Source organism: Quercus lobata, chromosome 12, assembly GCF_001633185.2.
Source record: "Quercus lobata isolate SW786 chromosome 12, ValleyOak3.0 Primary Assembly, whole genome shotgun sequence".
Taxonomy (NCBI): Eukaryota; Viridiplantae; Streptophyta; class Magnoliopsida; order Fagales; family Fagaceae; genus Quercus; species Quercus lobata.
The window spans coordinates 35,093,130-35,112,577 of record NC_044915.1 but is presented as its reverse complement, the minus strand read 5'-3'; the positions used below and the strand labels follow the sequence as shown (position 1 = coordinate 35,112,577).

Here is a 19,448-nt window from a genome sequence, read left to right as displayed (position 1 = left end):
TTTATTATTAACGTTGGTAGGTCAGTTAGATATGTACAATGAAGGTGAAATTGTTCTATGTAGTGATCTTATGCACCCAAGGAGTGGCCGAATGTCACTTCTCTTGAGAAAATTTAGCAACTTGATGCTTAGGCCAACACCTTCTTTACAAACTCTATTACAAGATCGCCTCATACTCACCCCTCTGCTCAAGGTACCTATCATACTACTTGCTCTAGTGTTCAGTTCCTGTGTTTTTATATGAATTTGAGACTTTGTAGTTGTATCAAAGTTTACTACTCACAAAGTTTTGATTTTTTTTTTTTTTTATTATTATTATTTTTTTATAATTTTGTGTTTTGCTTAGGACAAAGCTGTGGAAGTTGTGAAAATTTTATCTGATCATAATTGTTATGGTTCTGATCATCTCTACCATACCTAAAGTTTGAGCCTTATTGTAGTTTTGAGTCCTAATAGGTATGGTTCAAATTTCTAAGTAGAAGTGAACTAAAAGCCAACTGAGTGTAGTAGACCAAATAAAAAAAAGTATGCATTGATTACCATTTTGAATTGACACAATAGATTGAACTATTGAAGGAAATATTCTTAGAGAAGAATTACAAGTGCAATGGTTTTACAATTATGGGGAGGCCATGTTGTGGATGCAAAGTGAGAAGCTCCACTGGTGCATGTTTATACTCTGGGGAAAGGCAAAAAGAAAACCTTTGAAGAATTAAAACAATAACTGATTTTGCTTCCAACATCGCAAAATTCTGACCAATGCAAGCTCTTGGACCCAGTGAGAAGGCAAGTAGAGCATTTGGGTGTTTTGCAGCTTTGGAAATTCCATTTATGAATCTCATTGGGTTGAACTTGTTTACATCTTCACCCCAATATTCCTTTCTTCTGTGAATCTTCACAAGTGGAATTGATATACATGTACCCTTTGGGATCATCACATCGCCAAGCTTCATGTCTCTTGTTGCCTGCCTAAATAATTCTATCACTGGGCCATATAGCCTTAAAGCTTCCAGCAAAACCATATTCACCTGAAAATATTAACAACTATGCTTAAAGGGTATGGACACGGCCACGACACAACACGAGACATGACAATTTTTGAAAAACTAAGACACGACATAATAGGGACTGACAATTAATTAAGTAATTAATATACATTTTTAGGTATCTTACCAATTTTAACTTTGTCAACATATCTGCATCAGGAATACCCATCCCACATTCCTTCAATACCTCTTGTCTGAGCTTCTCTTGCCATTCAGGATGTAAGCTCAACAAGAACACAGTCCAAGTTAGCAAATTGGAGGAGGTTTCATGCCCTGCAAAGAAGAATGTCTTGCACTCCTCTATGATTTCACTTACATTCAACTTAGGTTTCCCATCACTTTCTGAGGCTTCAAGCATCAAACCAAGTAGATCATCAACTTCACAAGAGCTTCCAGTAGCTTTGGAATTTAATCTACTCTCAATGATGCTCTTCAGTGAAGTTTTCACCTTTTTGTCAAGCTTCCATATTTGGAGATTTAATGGGGTAGGAAGATATCTACGAAGAAGAAGAAATTAAAAGTCAAGCACTTGGCAGGAAAATATGGAAACCGCTAAAGCTGTTAATTACAAAACACTTAAAATTGACTAACAATGGATATGATTGGTATCACTAAGACAATATAATAAATGAGTGTTTAACTTACTTTTGTGATTGGTGATGCATCAATTTATAAGATTTATATAGTATATACCTCTAGCATCACTCGTGGAAATACAAGTGTATAACCCCAACATGCCGAATCATAAGAATAAATCAAGAAGGTTAAAGAGTGAGCAATTACTGGCTGCCAGGGATGAAAATGTCAGTATGTGTAGCTGCACAATATTTTTGAAGCTCTTGTTGTGCCTCAAAGACCTCCAGCCCTTGGGCATAGCTACTGCCAAAGGCAGTGTGGGCGATTATATCAGCTGTTAGTTCTTTAAATTCTCCATTCATCTCTATACTGTGACAATGGTCCTCAGCTGCAACAACTTGATTTTTCCACTCATCAAGCTTGGATATGGTACACGCTGTCATTCTTTTTACCATAACCTGTAGTATCCAAATTCCAAAGAGTGAAAAACCTAACACTGTATGTGTAGAAAAGCTTACCATCAAACTATTTTGAAAAAAAAAATTTCTTCTAGACCACTATGTCTTAGTTACATGACTTTTTTAAATTGTCATGTGACTTGTTTAAATTATATGCATGAATAATTTTATAAATAATCACATTATTGGTTAATTGGATGAAATTTAGAGATTTTTTTTTTATTCATATATGTTATATACTCGTGCAATAAAAATTATATGTATGTGTATATTGTTGTCATCAAATCTTACGATACCTATACTGTGGATTGAAATTATGGGTGCCCAATTTTTCTGATTTACAATCAAGTTATGATCGATGTTTGTTTTATTTTTATTTTTATCAACCCTTGAAAAAACCATTTAAGATTATATCATTGGGTGCAGCATACAAGCTATTAATTCTTGAATGCTTTATTTTAAAAAACATTTGACACAAAATTAGAACATGTAAAACCTAATAGAAATAAAATAATACTTGGGACAAAATTAGAACGTAATCATAATCAAATTTAAACAAAGATAGAGCTTCTACTTCCCTACTATAATATATTAAACATAGATAGATTATGAGCAAATAAAAAATGAAAAAAAAAGGTTCAGGGGGGCTGGGTTTCTTACCTTGAGCTTGTCTAGTGAGAAGGCGGGATTGATAATCCTTCTGTGCTTAACCCAGTCCAAGCCACTGATTAAGACTAACCCTTTGTTCCCCACTAGTGTTTGAACTGAAGGCCTCGACGATGGTTTTACGTAGAAGCCAAACTTGTTTGATAGTATTTGTTTGGCCAACTCGGGGTCAGAAATGCAAATCCTCGGCTGCATTCCAAACCAATACAGAAATGTCTCTCCTGCGGCATAAATATATCTTAGAATCGGCAATTGCATAGCAATTGTATATACCTCATGACTATTGCACTTATCTAGACAATACTTCGGACACAATCATTTCTACATCAACTTTCACAATTTATTAACTTGTGTGATTGTGAATAGTAGAAGAAAAATGATGTGTTGCACCAATCAATAATGGGCAAAAAATTTCAACCACTCACGATCACATAAATCAATAAATTATGAAATTGAGTGCGTGAATAGATGTGTCTCTTAAATTATTCTTCATTGTTAGAGACCATTCCAACTAAATTTTCTCAAGTACTTGGTTAATGGAATCACTTTGCACCAAAACTAATTACTATTTTAACTTAATAATAAATAACAATCCTAATATAGCTAACATCATATATATATATATATATATATATAGGACAAACTTTAACTACAAAATTAGTTGTAGTGTAAAGCTACAACCTTACCTAATAAAATAAATATTATTACGTATTTTGAAAATCTAACCGTTAAATTGTATATTATTTGCGTTCTTAATACACATGTCAAATTTTGTATCAATTAGATATTATTTACTATATGATCTATAAGTTTATATTTATGCATAATTTTAAATTACAAAAACTTGCAATTTAAATAATTTATTAATGAGATAACTATTAATCTTTATTTTTCTAAAAATTTTGCAAGTATGGAAGATATAAGATATAAATGCAATCCAATGGTGGATTTTTTTTTTTTTTCATTCTCAAAAAAAAAAAAAAAATTAAGTTGTATCCTTAGGTTACAACCAATTTTATAACTAAATTTTGTCCATATATATATATATATATATATATATATAAATAAAGGGTGGGAAGTGGAACTTTAGTGATTCTATATATGTGGAGCCAAATTCACTCCATATTCTTACTCATCAACAAAAACACAGGGTAGTGAGGGAGATCGAACCAATAATTACTAAGACAAAGAAGATATTAGTAAGTAGAAAAGGTAAGAGAAATTAAACACCATATAACGAGGACCACTTGTGGTAGTGAGGGACAATCCTCGGAGTAATATCATGTGAGTTTGTATCTAAAACAGTTTGTCTTGCAGCCATATTCAGCTTCTTCACTTCATGAAGAGAACCATAAAGGATAGAGCAAGGTGGCCCTACGATCCCTTGTTTTTTAAAGTGTTTAGTCAAGGCATATGGCCTCCAGAGAAGAATCCTACAGATTTGCAAAATCTTTGAAATAAGAAAAATTATAGAAGCTATTATGCCAATAGCAGGAAGGTAATCCATTGGAATGAAAGAGAGGTGTGTTATAGCTAGGTTGAAGTGAAGGAATATGGTTAGTCCGAATGAGAATATATATAGAAAATTTTATCCATCTTTTGCAAACACTGAGATAGCCCCATTTTTTTATAGTGATGATTTCAATCATGTAGGGAGTTTGTAATGACTAATGATAGCCGCATTTTTTTGCGGCTATCATTAGTCATTGCTCATACCCATATCGGATGACTAATGATAGCCGCATTTTTTTGCGGCTATCATTAGTCATTGCTCATACACATATCGGATGTGGCGTAGGCTGTTCTAGCCGTTTGATGGGTGCACGCCATGTAGACATATGCTGAGCCAGCTGAGGTCATTGCTGAGGTGAAAGCCATCGTGTTGGCAATTCTCTTAGCTGTAACTTCTTTGGATTAGCAAAGTGTAGATAGAGGGATTTTATTAAAAAATATCTATAAAACCCAAACTATATTATTAGTTAAGCAAGGTTTGAAACAAATTTCATTTTTAATAAATTGAGTCCAAAGGACTCGATTTTACTCTGAGAAAATCAAGTGTGAGACACTCGATTTCCAAGTGAGTATGGAAATCGAATGTCTCACACTTGATTTCCAAGTGCAAATTCACTGGACAAAATCAAGTGCAGAGAACTCGAATTGTTAGAAACCAAATATGTTTGAAACGTTACCTAACTAATAATATAGATTGGATTTTATAGTTATTTTTTAATAAAAACCTAGATAGAGCAGGTAAGTTTTTTGTGGCTATACTTGCAAGCTGCGGTTCATAATTTCCACCGTACAAATAAAGCATTATTTGACTTTTTCACCATTTTTTTTCTACACCAGCATTAAAATTTTTGCGATTGAATGCGATTTTTCCTATTGTGCGATGATTGTCAATTCAAGGGAATAGAAAAATGAACTTTAGTTCAATAATTGTTACAATATTACTAGCTTTTTTTTTTTTTTGAAACCTACAATATTACTAGCTTAGATGACTAGGTCCAATACTCCATACTACATTTAATAATTGGTTTTAACAAATTTAGAGCATTTCACGCAATGGTGGCTCTAGGATTTTTTTATAGGGGTCAGTAAAAAGATACATCTTAAGTAAAATATGAATCTTACAGTCTCAATGATTTTCTTATTACAAATTTGTCTATAGTACGTTCTAGTAATAGAATAAAAAATAAACTATAGGTTTATATGACATATTTTTCTTAATATAATGAATGTGGGTACCTAAGGCATGCTTGGCAACGTCCTTGGCCGACCTCGGCATGCCTTGCAACGTCCTCGGCATGCTTAGCAACGTCCTAGGCATGCTTGGCAATGTCCTTGGCCGACCTTGGCATGCTTTGGAAATAGTGATACACTACTCCTTCGCTTCAAAGCTTATAAGGTAGAAAGTGGGGGGATTTCTCTTCGATGTGGGACGCTTAAGACGTTGCAAAGCATGCCAAGGTCGGCCAAGGACATTGCCAAGCATGCCTAGGACGTTGCTAAACATGCCGAGGACGTTGCAAGGCATGCCGAGGTCGGCCAAGGACATTGCCAAGCATGCCTAGGACGTTGCAAGCATGCCTAGGACGTTGCAAGCATGCCTAAGCATGCCTTAAGTACCCACAATGAACATGTTAATTGTTGTTGTTAAGTGAATTTTAATTATTACTACTTAAAATACTTTTATTTATTAGTTCATGATAATTATATGTTTACATTGTACTATTAATGTAAGATTTATATTATAGATAATTATACTACACACATTTACAAAAACTATACAATATTGTACACATTTGTTTAGAAACCATGTAAATATTACAATGATAGTATAATGTAGACTATGAACTTTCCATTAGTCTATTTCAAATTTATTAAGATCTAAATGGGCTTTTTAAAATGATTTTAGATGAAAAAAAAAAATTTACTTTGTTGTTGGGCTTACTATTTCTCCCTATTTTAGATAAAATTAGATTGTTGTTAGGCATTTTTTTGTATTTAAAAATATCAAAATATAGTTAAGATGATCACAATTAAACTTATTTCTAGTGGGTTTTAAAAAAATTTAGAGTCATAGTGTTCAAATTTTTATTTAAGAGAGTCAAATAAAAAAACAAAATATATTATATTAAAAAAAAAAAAAAAATTGCTAGCTCAGGGGGTTCAAAACCCCCTGAACTATACATGCCACCGCCCATGATTTCACGTGCTTTTTAAAAATATCGTTTTGGCTCTTTTTTTTTATAGCAAAAATCAAGTAAAAAAGTCACTTATTAGTCTTAATATTTTGTCCCATAATTTTCACTCGCTACAATTGGTGATGCATTATTCTTTGCTAGACAATAAAAAATGATAAAGCATTCATTTCTCTCTCTCTCTTTGAATTTTAGTATGATGATAAAGAGTTATCATAAAAAATAGATGTCATGGTAAAAAATCTCTCTTTAAATAAATAAATTAAAAAAAAAAAAAGATTTATGAAGACCCATCTAAATTTTAAACATTTTCTTCACATTTTGAACCATGTTTAAAACAGAGGCCCACTTGGTGATCCATAGAATGAATTGGGTCTTGCTGCCTTGACCTATGGACCAATTTAGGGTCATGACTCGACCCTTGAATCCGATTTAGATCACGCTGGATCCTTTCTGGTTATTTTGAGAGGAAAAGTAGAATGTACAAAGCCCAGTTACTTGGAGATGGGTATGACGAAACAAAGTACTTGTGTCTGACGAAGAACGACGTCGTTTTGTGTATGATCATCGTCTTGTTTGCCTTTGGAGAGAGAGAGAGAGAGAGAGGAATAAATTAACTTGTTTGATTGTGAATAGTAGAATAAAAATGATGCATTGCACCAATCAATAATGAGCAAAAATTTTCAACAACTCATAATCACACAAATCAATAAATTATGAAATTGAGTGCGTGATTAGATGTGTCTCTTAAATTATTCTTTGTTATTGGAGACCATTCCAACTAAATTTACTCTACTGGGTTATTGGATTAGTGTGTATATATATATATATACGCACACGCACATGGATTCTCGTTGACCTAAATAATAAAAGTGTTTATCATTGAATAAGAAATTTGGACTTGAATCACTTTGCACCAAAACTAATTACTATATAGGATAAACTTTAGCTACAAAATTAGTTGTAGCCTAAGGCTACAACCTTACCTAATAAAATAAATATTATTACATATTTTGAAAATCTAACCGTTAAATTGTATATTTTTTGCGTTCTTAATACACATGTCAAATTTTGTATCAATTGGATATTATTTACTATATAATCTATAAGTTTATATTTTACGCATAATTTTAAATTACAAAAATTTGCAATTTAAATAATTTATTGATGAGATAACTATTGATCTTTATTTTTCTAGAAAATTTGCAAGTATGGAAGATATAAGATGAAAATGTAATCTAATGGTGGATTTATCAAAATTCACCTCTAATAAAAAAATATTAAATAAGGTTGTATCCTAAGACTACAACCTATTTTATAGCAAAATTTATCTCTCTCTCTCTATATATATATAAAGGGCGGGAAGTGGAACTTTAGTCATTCTATATACGTAGAGCCAAATTCACTCCATATTCTTACTCATCAACAAAGACACAGGATAGTGAGGGAGAACCAATAATAATTACTAAGACAAATTAAGAAGATATTAGTAAGTAGAAAAGGGAGGAGAAATTAAACACTATATAACGAGGACCACTTGTGGTAGTGAGGGACAACACTCGGAGTAATATCATGTGAGTTTGTATCTAAAACAGTTTGTCTTGCAGCCATATTCAGCTTCTTCACTTCATGAGGAGAACCATAAAGGATAGAGCAAGGTGGCCCTACGATCCCTTGTTTTTTAAAGTGTTTAGTCAAGGCATTTGGCCTCCAGAGAAGAATCCTACAGATTTGCAAAATCTTTGAAATAAGAAAAATTATAGAAGCTATTATGCCAATAGAAGGAAGGTAATCCGTTGGAATGAAAGAGAGGTGTGTTATAGCTAAGCTGAAGTGAAGGAATATGTTTAGTCCCGAATGAGAATATATATATATATATAGAAAATTTTATCCATCTTTTGAAATTGTATTTTAAAAACACGATTTCAAATTCAATCATGTAGGGAGTTTGCGTACGGTGAAGGTGTAATAAGTAACATGCGGCTATTATTAGTCATTGCTCATACACATAATCGGATGTGGCGTTGCGCTGTTCTAGCTCTTTGATGGTTGCACGCCATGTAGACATGTGCTGAGCCAGCTGAGGTCATTGCTGAGGTGAAAGCCATCGTGTTGGCAATTCTCTTAGCTGTTTACTTCTTTGGATTAGCAAGCTATGTAGATAGAGCAGGTAAGTTTTTTGTGGCTATACTTGCACGCTGCGGTTCATAATTTCCACCGTCCAAATAAAGCATTATTTGACTTTTTTCTCAATTTTTTTTCTACGCCAGCATTAAAATTTTTGCGATTGAATGCGATTTTTCCTATTGTGCGATGATTGTCAATTCAAGGGAATAGAAAGATGAGCTTTAGTTCAATAATTGTTACAATATTACTAGCTTAGATGACTAGGTCCAATGCTCCATACTACGTTTAATAATTGGTTTTAACAAATTTAGAGCATTCATGTCAAGTTTTTTAAAAATATTGTTTCGGTTCTTTTTTTTAGCAAAGTTCAAGTAAAAAATTCACTTATTAGTCTAAATATTTTCTTCTATAATTTTCACTCGCTACAACTAGTGATGCACTATTTCTTGCTAGACAATAAAAAATGATAAAGCATTCATTTCTCTCTTTCTTTCTCTCTATATTTTAGTTTGATGATAAAAAGTTATTATCGAAAATGGATGCCATAGATAAAAAATCTCTCTTTAAATAAATTAAAAAAAAAAAGATATATGAAGACCCATCTAAATTTTAAACATTTTCTTCACATTTTGAACGAGTCTTTTGGCCAAATATTGCTAAATCCGGAGTTTATTTGCGTTATAGGTACTGTTCCAAGTTATTTAGGGAAGCGAGGAAAGAGAGTGAATTTCGGCAACGGTGTTGCCGAGATTCAACAAAAGTATGAGAGAGAAAGAGAAAAAGTGGGAGAGAGAAAATTTTGAATTTCGGTAATCACATTACCGAAATTCCTGCTACCCAAACCTGCTGACCGAAAACCAATTGTGGCAATGCCATTACCGAAATAAGGAAAAAAAAAATTGTGGCAATTGTGGCAATGTCATTGCCGAAAATGGGAGGAAAAAAATAAATAAATAATGGTTGCTGAAATCTAGGGAGGAATTAAAAAAAAATGCTACGACCACAATATTTTTACAACATTTTTCACAACAAATCATAGGTAATTAGTTATTATTATTTCAAATTTGAATTTAACACTGAGATTACTTTTTTAATCCAACAATAACAACCTGCCACTTAAAAATTTGTTGTAAAAATTGTGTGCAAATATCATTTCATAAAATATATATAAAAAAAAAAAAAAAAAAAGTGGAATGGAATTATTGGCAATGGCATTGCCGAAATAGGAGGGAATTTTTTTTTCCCCTCCTATTTCGGCAATGCCATTGCCACAAATCCATTCCACTTTTTTTTTTTTTTTTGATATTGACACAATTTTTACAACAAATTTTAAGTGGCAAGAAATGATATGTGCACACAATTTTTACAACAAATTTTAAGTGGCAGGTTGTTATTGTTGGATTAAAAAAGTAATCTCAATGTTAAATTCAAATTTGAACTAATAATAACTAATCACCTATGATTTGTTGTGAAAATGTTGTAAAAATATTGTGGACGTAGCATTTTTTTTTTAATTCCTCCCTAGATTTCGGCAACCATTATTTATTTATTTTTTTCCACCCATTTTCGGCAACGGCATTGCCACAATTGCCACAATTTTTTTTTCCTATTTCGATAATGGTATTGCCACAATTAGTTTTCGGTCAGCAAGTTTGGGCAGTAGGAATTTCGGTAATGTGATTACCGAAATTCAAAATTTTCTCTCTCTCACTTTCTCTCTCATACTTTTGTTGAATTTCAACAACATCGTTGCCGAAATTCACTATCTTTCCTCAATTTCCTAAATAACTTGGAACAGTCTCTATAACACAAATAAACTCTAGATTTAGCAATTTTCGGCCAAAAGATTCCATTTTGAACCATGTTTAAAACATAGGCCCACTTGGTGATCCATAGAATGGATTGGGTCTTGTTGCCTTGACCTATGGACCAATTTAGGGTCATGACACCCTTGAATCCGATTTAGATCACGTTGGATCTTTTCTAGTTATTTTGAGAGGAAAAGCAAAATGTACAAAGCCCAATTACTTGGAGATGGGTATGACAAAACAAAGTACTTGTGTCTGACGAACAACGACGTCGTTTTGTGTATGATCTTCGTCTTGTTTGCCTTTGTAAAAAGAGTCTAGAGTAAAAGAGAAAGAAGAGAGAGAGAGAGAGAATGGAAGTGAGGGAATTCATAAGAAAGGAAGTGGAGGATTGGGAAGATGAAGTTGTGGGTCGGGCCCGGTTCAAGGCCTTTAGCGGTCAAAGATCCGATTGGGAACCCACTTACCGTTTCTGGAACCACCTCCTTCTCTCCATCGCTCGCCATTTCCACCTTCTCATCATTTCACCTTCACAGGTACTCCTTTCATTTCTCTCTCTCTCTCTCTCTCTCTCAATTTATAGTTTCTGATTATTTGGGTTTTTTTTTTTTTTTTTTTTTTGAAGGTGAAGAACAATTGGTTCAATCGCAATGGATTGACCCCTTTGTGCTTGGACCAGGTTTTGGTAAGCCATATTCTTCTTTTTACTTTTGTTGGGTTTTGATTTTTTTTTTTTTATGATCATTGAACTGTCTATTTATTATTAACGTTGTTGGGTCAGTTAGAAATGTACAATGAAGGTGAAATTGTACGATGTAGTGATCTTATGGACCCAAGGAGTGGCCGAATGTCACTTCTCTTGAGAAAATTTAGCAACTTGATGCTTAGGCCAACACCTTCTTTACAAACACTATTACAAGATCGCCTCATACTCACCCCTCTGCTCAAGGTACCTATCATACTAGTTGCTCTAGTGTTCGATTCCTATGTTTTTAATATGACTATGAGAAATTGTAGTTGTATTAAAGTTACTACTCACAAAGTTTTGATTTTTTTTTTTAAAATTTTTTTTTGGTTTTTCAATTTTGTGTTTTGTTTAGGATAAAGCTGTGGAAGTTGTGAATTTTTTATCTGAAAGTCACTGGACTAGTTCGTGTATTGTCACGATGAAGAAGTTCCATGACATTTGTGGAGGACCGGAAGAAGCTTCTGCGGTCTTGAGTCATCTGTCAGAAACTGGGAAAGCACGGTACCTCTCGATACATAAGAAGGATTTTGTTGAGGTATTGCATATGATGTTTTGTTGAGTAATGAAATCATTGAGTTTAGGTTCTTACATTTTTCACATTTTCCAAGTTGGTTATATAATTTTAAAGCCTATTGTTTTTTTTTTTTTTTTTTTTTATATGTTGCATTAGTCTTTTTGTAAGTAGTTCTCTGTTTGTCTCAGGATGTGTGGTTATTAAAAATTGTTGCAGGGCGTAAAAGTTTCTCTGTCATCAGCACCAGTTTCTAATATCTCAAGTTTAGATTGTGATGTTCTGCATTTAGTTTGGACAACAGAAAGGCTTCAGCAACAGCTTGATGTGATTGACCGCCGTTGTGAAATGTAACTACCTCTAAATCATAGTACTTGCATGCCCACATATCCTTAAGTTTCTTGCTTTTGGTCCAAGCCATCCTTGTTACTGTTGATCTTAAGTGATGTAACAAATTATGTTTGTAGTACAGTTGAAAATATTCACAATGGGACAACTTGTATGTACACTCCGACTAACATGAACTTCTTCTTTACCAAGTCTACCAAGACAGTCATATAATCACTTTTAGTCGTTAATTTATCCATTTGGGATTCCTGGCAGCGTGCCAGTTAATCAAACTTTTGACAAAAAATGATCAGAAGAGGGTTGATTGACCATTTTCACAGCAGCTTAGGATTGATTAAATTGCATATCTTCATTCTATGTACTTTCCACTATGTAATCATCTGTTATAATGTGGATCATGTGACAGCTTAGACTTTAAACAAGTGTACTTGTCTCATTGGTTTATTTATTTTCTGTGCAGGTCAAGAAAAACAGCATTAGCTTTTTTGCATTCTGGGAACAAGAAAGTGGCACTTCGGCATGCTAGGGAGTTAAAACTAGCCAATGAGAGCAGAGAAAAGTGTGCATCTTTTTTGAACAGAGTGGAGGAAGTCCTTAGCATTATTGCAAATGCTGAATCCACAAAAAAGGTGATACACTGAAGAAAAACCTCTTTTTTACTTCTGCGGCTTCTTTAATTGTGCTGATGGTGTAAATAGAACATAAAAGAGCTACCAACGGTTTCTCTCGGTTGTTAAGTCATAAAGGAGCCGACAAAGCTCACATAGTTTTATTAATTAGTTAACTTGATGAGTTGGATTTTGAAAATGTTGGAGCTGCCTTACTAAGTTTTGAACTGCTGAAAATCTTGAGTTGTCTCTCATTGGCAGGTCTCAGAAGCCATCCAGATTGGAGCCAAAGCAATGAAGGAAAATAAGATCAGTGTGGAGGAAGTTGAATTCTGTTTACAAGAGCTTGAGGAGAGCATTGAAGCACAAAAGCAAGTTGATAAAGCTCTAGGTACTCTCTCTCTTTAGTTGTTTTGGGTTTAAGTCCTTTTACGTTGTAGCTGATGCAAAACAGTTGGGTATGTGAGCAATTTTGTTACTTTGATTTTTTACTTAAATTGGGTCTCTGTGGCTGTGGATGTTACAGAGTCAACTCCCTCATACACTGATGTTGAGGATGAAGATATTGAAGAAGAATTCAAGAAATTGGAGTTGGAAGTTGGAAGTGGAAACCTTCAAGTTCCAATCTCCCAAACGGGTGTTGATAGTACATTGGGAGAAGTAGAGGCATTAGAGTCTCCTGAATCTTTGAGTGATGCTTTGTCAAATCTCAAGCTTTCAGATAATTCAACCAGGGAATCAGCAAGTAAGAGTCCTATGTTAGCAATGAGACAGAACAAATTAAAAAATCTTGTGCTTGAAGCTACTTAGTCAATTTTTCATCTACCAGTCTTTTGCGAGGTGATCAATCATGGGATCATTATATCTTTGTTATAATTGTGTAATACTCCTAAGTTCCAACATTCTTTGTGTATCTGAAAATGTGTATATACTCCATTCTTGTTAATTGCTTTTGCTTCTTGTATTATTAGTTGTTCCCAATGATTTGTTCATTTATAGGAGTAACGCACATGCAATATTAAAAGGTCCCCACTGCCCTTTATAATGGTATAACCTATTTGATGAGAGAATATGGATACCCAAAGCTTGAGGTAGATCAAAAGTTGTCAGCTTGTAGTCATGCGGGTCTAATTGACAATGGTTTGTTATTTTTGATAAGTAATTTTTTTTTTTTTTTTTTTTTTTTTTTTTTTTTTGATAAGTTGTTGGTTTTTTATTATATAATTCTATGATCGATAATTACCATATTCGGCCAGAAATGGAACACTACTCTTGCATGGTTGACCTTGGTAGAGCAGGAAAGACTGATGATGCCTTGAATTTTATAAAATCTAATCGCTAACCCGTGCAATGCACGGGAAAGTTTTTGTGTATGAAAATTTAATCAATTCTTTGTTTCTTCCTCTTTGATTGTACATTGAATTTTAGTCTCAAAAATTCCTACTTTTGATATGAAACATTAATTTATTAAATCAAAAATATCAATGAAACTTAAATTACAATTAACAAAAACACAATCCATAAACTTAAATTAAATCCAAACACAAACAAACAAACAAAAAAGAAGTCTCATATTTACAATGACAATTCAAATATATTATGAATTGAATTTTTATAGAATAACACTAATCTTTTAATTAAGGAATTGAATTTTTGTTATTGAGTATAAAGCTTGATTGGTTTTGGTTACTAAACAATTAATATTGAAAAGGGTGCTCGTTCAGCTATCACGAAAATATCCTATTCCTTGATAATGAATATAAGATAACCAAAAAATTAAATAAAAACTTGTTCTTCACCATGACACCAAACCCCCTAGCCCCAATCATGGTTCCCGCAATTTAATTCCCATTGTCCAGGACAAAGTATCCCCATTACTCACTCACCTATATCAATGCGTCCATATTCTCTTTTCATTAATAACTTACAACTGCTCCATGTTGCCTTAACAGGTGAACTTTAAAGTTTAAAGAAATGATAACTTCAACATGTGGCATTTTGCTAGGCCACACATTTATCTAGCTGCTGTTATTAATCAATACAAAGGCAGGGAAATGAACAATTTTATGGTACAAACAGCTTTACAATATAGCCTGAGTCCTCAAACAATGCATACAATATTGATAGACATTATAATGAGTAGAAACTGCACTTGATGTGGCTCACTACATAAGTAAAAACATATTAACGCCTGTCCAAATCAAGCTTCAATGCTGTTTCTTCTGCTTGCTTAAACTGAAAATCATATCCATTTGCAATTAGTTAGTCTTAGCGCATAAATACTTGGTAGAAAGTCAATAAATAAGCCACACACACACACACACAAAAAAAAAAAGGAATCTTAACTGCTCTAGAGTTTCAATCTTGTCTCTCCCACTGCAGATCATATCAAATCCTCCCTAATAAAAAGAAAACGCGAGCAAATTTTAAAAAATAAATAAATAAATAAATAAAAACTTGAAATAGAACTTATATTTAAAATGACATATATAAAGAGACAAATTAATGAGCAGAATATTGTAAAATACCTCAAGTGGTGTGGCACATAGGAGGTAAAAGCAATGGTATTTTCTTTCTGAATTGGTAATCTAGCAAACAGGCGAACTTTCTAGCAGATTCGTTCTAATTTCTGCCCAACTATATCTACATAATAATGTCACTATGACATGAAAGAGACATTATAATGAGAAGTTCAAACAGAGATACCTAAAACATATGCATAATCAAGAAATATATATATGCAGTATGTATAATTGAAATGAAAGAAATAAAAGTGTAAAGATAGTCTTCATTGAAAAGCAAACCATGGAAAACTAATAAAAACCTTGAGTTGTTGTTTTGAATTGTTTTGGCATTGCCAAAGGCCTTAAGAACTGGGTTGGACTGTGATATTAAAGGTCAATGTGGACATTAACCTTGATTCTTACTTAATTCTTTTGATAATATGCCAAGCATATACTCATTTAGGAAAATTTGAAATCCAACTGTGCGTCCTTCTACTACAGATTGCCCGCCTAAGTGTGCAAGATATCTCATGAGCATCTTTGTTGTCTCAATTTTACCAGCACCTCTATCTCCACTAACCAAAATTGAATTGTCTTTTCCTTCACTAATCATTGCCCTATTTTCTTAAACAACACATCAAATAAGAAACTACCACCAGGAAGTGATATGAATTGCATACATTTGAAATGTAATTGACTTGACTTAGATATTTAGGAAAGATGCGGGCCATTAATAGGAGTATGAGGTCCAAGAATGGCTACATATAATTAGATATAATTTTTTGTTTCACTTTACCACAATTAATTTATAAAACATGTCTATCTAGATGATCTCAATCAAATTTAAAGTTGTAGCTGTTTAGTTATATACATATATTAATAAAGAAGGTATAGTCCATAATTCATTTCTATTTAAGAAGATTATTAAATTTTCTAATGTTGCAACTTGGGTTTTGATGATGGAAAGTTCTAGTGTACATAGTACTAAATTGCCACTTATGTTGATGACATAGTATGCATAAATGCACGTTAGAAAAAATGCAATGACCAATGGCAACTAAAACCAACAGGCACAAACCATGAAGTGGATATAAACTAATGCAAGAGTAAGTAATACATTTTGTCAAACACATGGTGTGCACAAAATTTCAACATTAGAATGTACCATAAAACCGATAATGAACAATCCTAAGTGTGGGATGAGCACATCAAATAGTTCAAACAATCAAAGCCAAGTCAGAAATCCACACCTCATGTATCAATGTCTAAGATATAGGATTTTATTTTTTTCTTCTGAATAATGTCTAAGATATTAACAATTGTTATTATAAATAAAAGAAATTAATAGTTTAAAACAGAAATATACAACTTATTTACACATTGAACAGTTCCTGTAACACAACAAACAACTACAATAACATAACAAATAGGCAGAACAAACAAATTGAAGACTATCAAATGTACGAAACTACAAAACTAATTAAATTATTCCATGAACAGTGTAAAGCCAAAAACCCAACTCTTTCATGGCTTTTATATCATAAGAAAGCACATGATATTTGTCTTAATTGATGTTAAACCTTCCAATTCGCATAATAAAATATAGAATCTAGAATTCAAAATCATACTGTTGGCTTTTTGGGACAGTGAGAAACCAACCAACAAGTGGAAAAATAAGATTAATAAGAAAGATGACAGATTTAATATATAGATTCAATATAGCTAGAAAATCATAATGAACATACCCAAAAGAAGCAGTGCTCCAATTAAGTAACCCAGAAATAATAAATTCAACACCCTAGGCAGAAACAAACGTAGAAAGGGAAAAAAAAAAAGAAAAAAAAGAGAGAGAGAATAGAGCATAGCACGAAATAGTAAAAGGTGACAAATTTAATATATAGATTCAATATAGCTAGAAAATCATAACCATCAAGCAAAAGAACAGAGCATAAAAGAAATTGGAATGTAGGGATACCTCAACTGAACCACCCCACTTATGTCAGTATTTATATAGATGTGAGGAGGAGAAGGAAGGAAGACAGAGAGGTTGCCGTTAGAAGCCAAAACAGAAGCTGAAACCGTAGAACATAAGCTGAAACCGTGAGACAGGGCCGGCCCAAGCTATTCGGACGCCTAAGGCAGAATTTTCAAATGGGCCTTTATGTTATCACTTAAATAATATTTAACTAGCATTTTCTATAATAATTTTTTTTTTAAATCCATTCTTTTTACTCTTTAATATGTTTTTTTTATAGAGAAAATGCTAAAGTTTTAACAAATTTTACTGTAAACTGGTGTTGTAATGAATGTGATCAAGGACATGATGCTTACAAAAATACTAGAAATATTATAAAATTTACAACATGAGAATTACAAAGATATATCACCAATCACAAATATTCATTCAAAAATGCATTCAATAGTTTGTTGAAATCTACCTATCATATTTATTGTCATATCAAATTATAAAAGTTTTGGAGAACACCACGCACCCTTGGTGCAGTGATCACTCCAGAAGTATAAGTTCTTGTGGGGTGTGGGGGGGCAATGGCCGAGATTTAAGTCTTTAGAAAAGAGTTTCTCACACATATACATTTAGATTAGACTGGAGTATAATTTTTATCTTGTATAAAAATAATAAAATAAATAAAAGTTATGTAGTAAAATTTATAGTACTTTTAACATTTTCTTATTTGAATTACTTGTGATTAATAACACGCCTATTTGTAAGACCTATTTATTTAAATTTGTCTTATCTCTATCTTTAGTATTACTTAATTCTTTGAGCTTTTTTAATAGTGAAAAAAAATGTAAACTAAAATGTTTTAATATCTCCCAAAAATAGTTATATATAAAAAATAAATAAATAAAAAATTGCCCCCAAATCTGGGGCCTTCTCTAGTAAGGGGGCCCTAGGCAATGGCCTAGTTTGCCTAAGCCGAGGGCCGGCCCTGCCGTGGGAATCTAAAAGTGGGGAAGAGGAAGGGACTAAACCTGAAACAATGAAACAAAACATGGGACTAGGAGACAGGAAGTTGTAATCGTGAAAAAACATCAGGGATTTAGTTGAAAAGGCTTTGGGTGTGGGCTTGGGCTTTATAGTGGAATTAAATGTATAAGAAGTGGACTTTAAAGTAGAGATAGGGCTAGAAATAATTTTATTTTTATTAGTATTTTAAAATTGGTAAAATCTATTTTAAAATTAAATTAAAAATTCAAAAAAGAGGATGGGAATGACGTGGCTCAATGTGAGCGTAACAACATTAAATGCTACGCTTCAGCTTTTAGTAATCTATATATATATATATATATAAAACCGAAACCTTTGAAACTCCTACAATTTTCCACATCATCATTTTAATTTAAAAAAATTTTAATTTTTAAAACTAAATAGTGAGAGAGTCCTAACAGGAGTCTCTTTTATATATATAAGAGACAAAATCTTTGAAAACCCTAAAGCAATCTCCTCTGTCCGTCTCCACTAAGAGAGAAAACCCTAAACTTCAATTTCTTTGGTACGCTTGCTATTGCTTTTTCTCTTTTTTGTGAATTAGTTTTTTTTGCTTTTGTTTTGTATAGAGTAGTACTTTATAATATATAGTATAACTACAAGTATTGTAGTAAGTTTGCTAACTTTTTGTGTGGTTCAAAGATGCTATATTCTATATTATTTTAGATTATATAACCTTAAGCTTTACCTTATGGAGACGTATGTACAAGTTTTCAATTCTTTTTGTGTGGATATTTTCTCACAGTTGTGGAGTAAGGAATATGCACTATATGTTATCTTATGTTTTCTCTTATGGTGTCATGCTTCTTTGTTTATTAATTAAAGATTATGTTGGAAGCCTATATTATTTGCACCTTTAAAGTGTTCGACAATGTTTGAACCAAATTTTTCATCAATTAGGAAGAATTGGATAAAAAAAAACTTAGAAAAGCTTTCCATCCTTACTGAAATTGTCTCGCAATAATGACTTTTTTATTTATTTATTTTTTATTTTTATAATTTGTAGGTTCTGAATGTTTTGATTTTTAATTTTATTGTCTTTTGAAAGTTTGACCATCTAAATTTTTGGGTTCAATTTTTTGCAATATTTGAAACAGTTTAGCAAATTTCAACTGTTATAACTATGGATTATTCTCTTGAAGGTAACTTATCTTTCTCTTATATTTCTCTATTTGGTAGTCATATATATTTTGTTTTGTTTCAATAATTTCTAGGCAGTGCCAGTAAATTTTCTGATTTTTTCCCCCTTTCGAACGTTTTAACATCAGAACTTTTTAGTTATTTTTTTTTAATATCTAAATTTGGCTTATTCATCAAATTGTAACTCAAAAAGA

At 32.4% G+C, this 19,448-nt stretch overlaps 2 protein-coding genes and 1 long non-coding RNA gene across 6 annotated transcripts; 1 reads left to right on the top strand and 2 right to left on the bottom strand.

Moving 5' to 3' along the window:
* Nucleotides 1-507: 507 nt before the first annotated feature.
* On the bottom strand, nucleotides 508-4,350 carry LOC115972586 (cytochrome P450 709B2-like). The gene is made up of 5 exons (XM_031092917.1): nucleotides 3,977-4,350; nucleotides 2,741-2,967; nucleotides 1,830-2,080; nucleotides 1,174-1,543; nucleotides 508-1,028 (listed from the first exon to the last, which is right to left on the bottom strand). The coding sequence occupies exons 1-5, from the start codon at nucleotides 4,251-4,253 to the stop codon at nucleotides 597-599; spliced, it is 1,557 nt and encodes a 518-aa protein (XP_030948777.1). The 5' UTR covers nucleotides 4,254-4,350; the 3' UTR covers nucleotides 508-596.
* A 6,244-nt stretch (nucleotides 4,351-10,594) lies between these two features.
* Nucleotides 10,595-13,598, top strand: LOC115972587. Its single transcript, XM_031092918.1, has 8 exons — nucleotides 10,595-10,921; nucleotides 11,011-11,070; nucleotides 11,167-11,334; nucleotides 11,486-11,668; nucleotides 11,864-11,994; nucleotides 12,453-12,621; nucleotides 12,862-12,991; nucleotides 13,127-13,598. Exons 1-8 carry the CDS (start codon nucleotides 10,739-10,741, stop codon nucleotides 13,408-13,410), a joined length of 1,308 nt encoding a protein of 435 aa, XP_030948778.1. The 5' UTR covers nucleotides 10,595-10,738; the 3' UTR covers nucleotides 13,411-13,598.
* Nucleotides 13,599-14,362: 764 nt separating this feature from the next.
* Nucleotides 14,363-17,226, bottom strand: LOC115972588. Of its 4 annotated transcripts, none has more exons than XR_004087500.1 (4): nucleotides 17,080-17,226; nucleotides 15,129-16,902; nucleotides 14,947-14,999; nucleotides 14,363-14,835 (listed from the first exon to the last, which is right to left on the bottom strand). It is a non-coding gene; the product is annotated as an uncharacterized LOC115972588 (long non-coding RNA). The 4 variants fall into 4 exon arrangements; XR_004087501.1 differs by having other exon boundaries at nucleotides 14,376-14,835; nucleotides 15,129-15,259; nucleotides 16,850-17,226; XR_004087502.1 differs by having other exon boundaries at nucleotides 14,376-14,835; nucleotides 15,129-15,259.
* Nucleotides 17,227-19,448: the final 2,222 nt, after the last annotated feature.